The sequence below is a fragment of the Helobdella robusta genome, assembly GCF_000326865.2.
Source record: "Helobdella robusta unplaced genomic scaffold HELROscaffold_9, whole genome shotgun sequence".
NCBI classification, from domain to species: Eukaryota; Metazoa; Annelida; class Clitellata; order Rhynchobdellida; family Glossiphoniidae; genus Helobdella; species Helobdella robusta.
Genome location: NW_008705512.1, coordinates 407928 through 416139, shown reverse-complemented (window position 1 = coordinate 416139; position 8212 = coordinate 407928). Strand labels below are relative to the sequence as shown.

General features: G+C 30.6%; 2 protein-coding genes across 2 annotated transcripts; one reads left to right on the top strand and one right to left on the bottom strand.

Annotated features, from left to right (window-relative positions):
• Window positions 1-4364: 4364 nt before the first annotated feature.
• On the top strand, window positions 4365-5096 carry HELRODRAFT_165950 (hypothetical protein; the record flags this gene model as incomplete). The annotated part of the gene is made up of 2 exons (XM_009033009.1): window positions 4365-4585; window positions 4937-5096. The coding sequence occupies 2 exons, from the start codon at window positions 4365-4367 to the stop codon at window positions 5094-5096; spliced, it is 381 nt and encodes a 126-aa protein (XP_009031257.1).
• Window positions 5097-5605: 509 nt separating this feature from the next.
• Window positions 5606-6338, bottom strand: HELRODRAFT_165949 (hypothetical protein; the record flags this gene model as incomplete). The annotated part of the gene is made up of 2 exons (XM_009033008.1): window positions 5606-5988; window positions 6302-6338. The coding sequence occupies 2 exons, from the start codon at window positions 6336-6338 to the stop codon at window positions 5606-5608; spliced, it is 420 nt and encodes a 139-aa protein (XP_009031256.1).
• Between the last annotated feature and the right edge of the window lie 1874 nt (window positions 6339-8212).

The window sequence follows — 8212 nt, the reverse complement described above, 5'->3', positions numbered from 1 at the left end:
AAATAAGTTTATTTTGAATAACATTTAAATATAAATTTATAAGAACTGCAGCAGTAGCAACTGTAAATGTGTATTTGTGTGCTTCTAACTGCTAAATGTTTCAATTAAATATCCAAAATATTGCAAAGCGTTTTTTTGGGATGTATGTTATCACTTATGAGTTTTCATAGTTATATATATTTTTTTTAGTCTTAAATCTAATGTTTGTATTTATCATAGGCAGTTCTGTTACGGAATAAATAGGAGGTTTATAATGCTTTTCTTCACTCGGTTATTTCTGGTTATTTAATTCAAAAATATCTACATTAAATTTTTTACCTACTATTTTTCATTTTCGGCAATTTCCATTTTGTTCTCCATGCATGCAGTATCATTCAACCAGATATCTGAATGAGACAATTTTTTTAACTGCATCTTATAACGTATTCGTGCTTATATCCAACTTATTGTTTTTTACTGCCCAGTTAAATGCCGGTGTTGATCAGTTTGTCAACTTTCACTAAAATTTAGTTCGAGAAACTGTTATTCTCTTCAAGAGAATTTTTAATAACTTTCAAGCTTAGCTAACTCCGCCAATTCCTCTACTCAAAATGAAGAATCAGTTTAATTTATGATTTGGTATAAAATTAATGAAATCCAAACTTTGGTTTGAAAAACGTTTAAAATATATCTCGGCTTTAATACATACATTATATATATATGTGTGTGTTTGTGTGTGTTTGTGTGTGTTTTTGTGTGTGTGTGTGTGTGTGTGTGTGTAAATGCTAGTTTTATATTTGTATCATTATTATTTTGTGAACTAATCATTTGAAGTACCTCCTCTTTTTCACTTCATCATCATCAGCGGCATGTTGTTTTAATTTCTGTGTACCCATTAACATTCATGATAAATTTTCATAGCACTGCATTTTTTTATTACAATTCTCTATATAAATTTTACATTTTTTGAAAATAATATGTAAATTGTTTAAAATAATGTATTTTTTTTTTCAAATTGAACGATTTTGTTAGTTACTTGAATGTTGTGAGTACGTGTCGTAACTTTGGCAATTAATTTGCAGGTTGAGTTATTGCTTATTTGTCCGTTATAATATAAATATCATGTAATGTTATTTCATAAATATATATGTGTTTATGTATTGTATATTTATGTATTCATTTGTATTTTATATGTATATATAAAAAGTATAATAATAGTTATATATATATATATATATATATATATTAGTATATTAACAGATATATTTATTAATTAGCGTAATTGCCCTTTAAAGTCATTTATTATTTTATACTAATTATTAATTCATAATAATTGTTGAGATATTCATTTATTTATATTTTAGTAACCTTGTTACTCATATTATCCTCCATGTTTTCTTAAATTGACATTATCAGATAAAACGTTTTTGTTAGTTGTGGTTAAATAAATACATATAAAGCTTTTATTGTTATTATCATTATTAATATTTTACAAAGCGAAATGTAATTAAACGTGCGCTCCGGTTACATTTATTTTATTTCATCGTATTAACCAGGGAGTCGGATCTTTCCATTCGACTCCGGAAGTTGTTATTAATTTGAACAAAATTTTATTTATTTTTTCTGGAAAATATTATTTTTTCAAGATTGTGTTTTTTGGAAAAAAATATGTGTAGCAATATGCAGTCACTTTTAATACTGAAAATAAATGGTAATAATGTGAATAAAATCACAAAATATTTTTCAGTATTTTTAAATCACAAAAATAAAGTTACTAAGAAAAACAATTACATCGACTGTTTTTTGTCAAAAAGTTTTTTCAAACATTTTTCAAACAAATTGTAGATGTTATAAGATGGTATTTGCTTTGGAAGATGTTCCAAAAAATTTTATAACCTCCGCTTTGTGATATTCTTATTAAAATGTGGCCGGAGCGTTACTTTAAAAAATGGCTGACGCATTTAGCGATAAATCAGTCAATTTTTTTTCAAATTTTGATGGAAACACAAACATTGAAAGATCACAATTGTACAAATACGCTACTCAAGTTTTATTTTGGTGTTTGCTGTGTTTTTTTTTTTATTATTGACATCCAACGTCAAAATGTAGCCGGAACGTTACGTTGGAAAGTTACTGACGAATTTTAAAAACTCGATTGATTTTTTTTCAAATTTTGATGAAAAACAAGCAATGAGAGATCGCTATTGTACGCAAAGACTGATTTAAGAATTTGGTACTCTTCTTTTTCCTTTCTCGTGCCTTATCCCTTCAGGACATTGGCGACCATCGACCTCCACAAAACCCGATCTTTAACACTTTGTAGTTGTTAAAATGTGGTGCTAATCAACAAGTGACACAAGGACTTCACGAGTGTTATTCGTTGTTGACCGCGATTTCTTTTCCTTGAATTTTTCCAGTAATTGTTAGATTTTCCATTCTTTCCTTCCGCATGATGTGACCAACAAACTTTAACTGCCCCAGTCGGGTTATCTGTATATATTTCCTCTTTTCATACCCGGACTGTTTTAATACATCCTCATTGGGAATATTCTGATTTTACTGTTGGTGAGGATGTTTTTCATTTTAGAATAAGCATCCTTCGCTATAGCTATCCTTCTTTTAATATCCATATCACATTTACAACCTAAAGTAACCAAGCTTCCGAGATATTGAAGCTGTTGACTTGTTTCACCTGTTTACTATTAAAGATTATGGTGCAGATCGCGGCGGTTTTGCTTTTACTGGTAACCATGCACTCTGTTTTGTTGATGTTAATTTGCAAGCCTTTCCTTTCACTTACAAAAACTAGTTTAAAAACAATAGTTTGCAATTTTTCCCTTTTGAATCTGCAATAAGAGCTGTATCATCAGCGTATCTTATATTGTTAATATTCACGCCTCCAATGGATATTCCCGGTTGAGACTGTACAGGTCTGGAGAGAATATACAGCTTTGCCTAACACTTTTCTTTATTTCGACAAAATTTTGGCACTTTAGGCTTAAAAAATTTAGCCGATTTCCATTCATTTAACTTTTTGTTTTTATTATTGACAAAAAATATTCAATACATTTATTTGCAAAATAAAATTTTATTTTTTACTTTTTTTAAATGATGAATGAAATATACATTAAACTTTTTTACGTTCTCGTGCTCTGGAATCGAATGTAGCCGAAGCGTAATCGAATGTAGCTGGAGCGCAATCAAACGTAGCCCTAGCGCGCGAGGTAGCGTGAGCTCGGCTGAACAGTTAGTTTCTATTCGCGAACAAAAATGTCTTTAAGCTCATTCGGAAGTGCATGTGTGATATGTTTGATGACTTAAGACAGAGCGGAAGACTGTTTTAGATATTCGAGCCGATGACTAAAAGTTTTTATGCTGGTTTTAACAAGCTTTTTAATAGCAACTGGTATGTATATATAACATGTATGTATCATTTTAAATGTTTGTTGTAATGTATGTAATCATGCATGTTTACATGTATGTTTGTATATGTTGATAGTTGAGGCATCGGTATCTTTCATAAAAAAAAATTTAAAAAAGGTCAATTAAACTATTCCTAGATTCTGAGGAATCGACAACATCGAATCGAACCCGGTCACAGCACGCATTGCATAACAGCATCAGACGGCAAATCCACACCAATAAGGGGAGTGCCAAGATGTTTGAACTCAAAAATAGAATTTTTTGTTAGAACTCAAGATACTTGAAGTAAAAAAATTCAAATTTTTTTAGAAAAGAATTTTGAGAGTGTTGTGGACGATTAATGTTGTAATATGTGCAAGTGTGCTGCTGTTTTTTGTGGTGATTTCGTTCACGAATTACTTCACTTTGGCCCGTCATGACTCAATTTGGTGAAATGGTTAGAATAATTTTTCTTTATTAAAATGAGAGCATTTTTAAATTTATTTATGATTTGTAATTAAAAAGGAGAATGATTTAAAAATTACAACGATTTTAGATTCGTTGGAATTACTTTTCGGTAAATTTTTTTGTAGATTGAGAAAGAAATTATCTTTCCCGATATAACCTTCCTCAACAGTGACCCGTTTGCGTCTGGCTACCCAAAAGAACCGCTCATAAATTCAAATTTTGATTTTTTAGAAAGTGACAGACAAAGAGACGTCGCTCAAAATTTTTTTTAAATTATCAGATTATGAAAAAACTGTGTAGAGAGAAATATTTTCAGAGCCTGGTTACGTATCAAACTTGCCGACGTTTGATCAACTTTGTAATATATGACCTGCCCAAATTTAATTCTCGATTGTAGTGTCGTCACTTTTGATTGCTTGATTAAAAGTATAGATTGCAGAGAAAACTTTTTTAAATGTGGAATCAGAATTATTACATTTGCTACACGTTGAGAACTATCTCACTGAGTTCAAAGGATGGTGCACAAATTCGAAGTGTCGGTTGTACTGAATGTCGGTTCTTCTTATCATAATCGCTTATGTCTTTTGAGTTCTCAAAGCAGGGGGGTCCATGTGAGTGTGCACAACCCAGGGTCTCCACCCGATTTGAAACGTGGATTAATAATGGCTCCTGGAACTGAAAACATAGTCACAATTGTTCAGACGGAGAGGTTTCGATTGGATAAGCCGCACAATAAGTTTGTTTATTTGTTCGTTTTTGATTGTTTTACTATTTGAATATTTAAATTATACCGTTTAGATAAAAATGTTCTATTATTTTAAACGTATTATTTGGGTCAACTCGAGAACATTTTGCCTCTAAACAGACGAGGATGCACAGAGCAGCAGCACATAACCAGCTGTATTCATACGATCTGTGCGTGGCGTACTGCCAACAGAAACTCACGTTGGATCAGTGTGAATGCATTTCTCATTACCACCCCATACCTTCCAGCGTCGTCCTCGATAGCTTCAATGTTTGCGTCAACCTCAGCCTTCAAGATCAAAATTTCAATTTAAATGCTCCAAACAATTTCTCTGTTTGAAAGCTTTTACGAAAAGATCACATTGTTTGGTCTCCTTGATTGGCACGAAATCCTGCCAGGCAAATTGCTTAATGCCGTGTACAGAAACAATTTTTTCTGGCGAGTTCATCTTGGGAAACCGCTGAGAAATCGTTTCGTTGAGAAACAAAATTACAATAAATGATAAAATAAATTTTGTAGCTCGTTTAATCGAAAACGTGTTTTACAACACTGAACGAATTTAACAACCATACACTTTTTAATTCTTTGTTAGCATAGATTAATTAACAACTAATTAAATCTCAAAACATAAAGAAATTTAACAGCTACATTATAACACGTTAAAAATTCTATTAACTATTACAATACCAGTAATTTGATTAAATTTAAACTTCACTTTCAGATCAAACAACTTTATGAAATTAAAAAGAGTGCTTATAATTTAATCTCTGCTGACTTATTGAAGAGATGAAAATTATTAAGTAAATAGCATTTTAATCTATTTGTTCAAGTTGACGATCAAATATATTTAGGCAGAGAACTGACGGATATGTCAACATGTTTGTAACTCAATTCAAACACTAATTTGTTTTCAATAAATTGATCCCGGCATATGATTTTTAGATATGTGATCAAAGTACTGCTTGTTATCCGCCAATGTCTTGCTGAACAAATCCTTATGGTTGTTAATCATTAAGAACAATTTCTCTCCGTGACCGAATTTATGGAATTATCACATTTGGAAAAATTTATTTTGCAAAACCGTTCAACGAGAGCTTCGTGATAGAAGTCGTGCATATTTTTAAGTATTTTGCATCGCTGACGTTCAAAAAGCAATGGTATGCCAAGCCATTTGTCAGTGCCAAACTTGCTCTCCATTTGGATGCCATTGATGACTTTTGGAATGTTTTCAATGTAAAAATTTGAAATCAGATATTTTTTCTTGTTTTGACTCAAGAACCTGTTGAAAGTATCAAGCCTGAACAATTTTTGGGTATGGTCCCTGTGATCCAAGAACTCGTTTATTTCTTCTCTGACAACGTCTTCAAAAATTTCATTTAAGCTGTCTTCTCCATCTTAGCCGTCCATATTGAATATTAAAACGTTCAACAATTTTAAAAATTATTAATAATTGAAAATTGCTCTATCAATATCAAATATTAGAAAGTTTTAGTTTCTGATGAAAACTTCCGGCTTATGCTCTTAACAAAGGAGTTTACAACAAAACTCTTTACATTACTAACAAAGAACTGTTATAGAGTTTTTGACTACCTTAAATAAATATTCATACAAAGGAGCTTAAATGCAGCACTTTCATTACAAAGAATCGGTTTAACAATAAAATAAATGTAAAAAAGTCAGTAATTTTGGAGTGAAGTAAATACCAACCTACTAATCCTTTCCAGACATGCCGCATCAAACACATCATCGATGATATCATTTATTTCAATATGAAAAATCTCCTAATAAGATAAATTTTTTGTTTATATTTTTTCTCCTCCTAAAATTTGTTTCGATGGTTATTTCGACTTCGTCACTTTTTACTGAATCTTTTCCAAACATTTGTCAGGTTTATATAATTGGATTTCATGATTTTAATAATACAGTGTGTGCGCGTGCGTGTGTAACGTTATTTCTTTTACTAAAAATTTTCAACTACTGCATGTTAATATTATTTTCAAAATTTTTGACTTTTCAAAGGAGTGTGGAAATAAAGTACGTAGGAATTTCGAGACGTAATTTAATTAATAATTTTATTATAAAAATTAACCAACAGACAATGAGACAAATGTACTTTTCTGCCATTTCAAAAAATAAAAAAATTGAAATAAAATCAAAAATACATTTCAAATAATTTTTTCATCAAAAGATGTTACAATAATGTGATTAAAAATTTTTTCTTTGCAGACGATTCGTCCATTGTTACAACTCATACGATGACTCATTTTCTGCATTTCTAGTGAGATCTTGGAAATATTTTCAATGAATTTTTTATCTAGAAAGCTTGATTTTATCTTTAAAGCCTATTAAATGCATTTTGTTCGCATGATGTTACGATGTTTTAGACTTATTCTATGGCGGATCTAGACAACTTTGACGGGGAGTTGGAAACAAAATTTTTAAAACGTTCAAATTTTCACAAGGGTCCAAAATTTTCTCGGCTTAGGGTTAGGGTTTAACAACAATTTTAAGAACAGCACGCTAACTGCAACGTTGAATTACTTTCGTGTATATCGAATTTAATAACGTGTGCAATCGATATAGCATAATGATAAACAGTAGATATAATAAAAATGGTACTTCACGTATCTAGAAAATTACTTAATATCGCTGCATGCGTTTAACTGCTCATCCCACCCCCATCATACCGTGAAAGAAGAAAATATTTAACGTCTGGCTTAACCCGTGAATCGTGACTGCTGGAAAAATCTTCAATTCCAATTTTGACTTCCTGAAAAGGACAATCCAAAGTGGATGACACTCCGTGTTTCATGAGTTTAATAAGATGTACGTCGATCATGGGCTACAAAATACTTCGACTAGGTTGCAGCAAATAATGGATAAACACGTATAAACGAAGATATTTTAGTATTATTACATGAAGGTGTTTTTAAAAAAACTTTTTTTGAATGAGACAATTTAATTCGATACTCAAAAAATAATTTAGTTATTTATTTGTATAATTAACATGTAGTTATCTGGTCACTGTATCAGTATTTTAATTTTTGTAATTCATTATATTAATTATATGTTTGATCTGTTATAATTTTTTCCATTATACTTTAAGTTTTATAATTACATGCATAAAAATGATTGTCTTATGTTTAATTTGTACGTGTGTATGTGCGTATGTGAGTGCGTATGTGAGTGCGTATGTGAATGCGTATGTGTTAATATGTATGTAGGTGTGTGTGTATATATACAATATGTGTGTTTCAATGCCAGTCATTTAAAACACGGTGTTGGAGAATTTTATATTTTATCGGAAAAACTTCGCAATTTCAGTTAAAATAAAATCTTTGAAAGAAGACAAAGGAAGCGTTTGGACCAAAACTTTTTCATTGCTACCGCATATTAGAACAGCAACAGTTTTTTTGCCAGAAATCCATGTTACCATGTCAAAGCTTTTCATTATTAACAGCTTCTTATTACGGAAAAACCGAAAAATATTTAAAATTAAAAATTCTGATTAGTATAATTGAATGCGGTATTTAAAAAATCTTTGCATATGTGGAGTACTACATTTGTTCTACATATATGGTGGAGTCATACAAAAAAGATAATCTGAGGAGCAGTTTT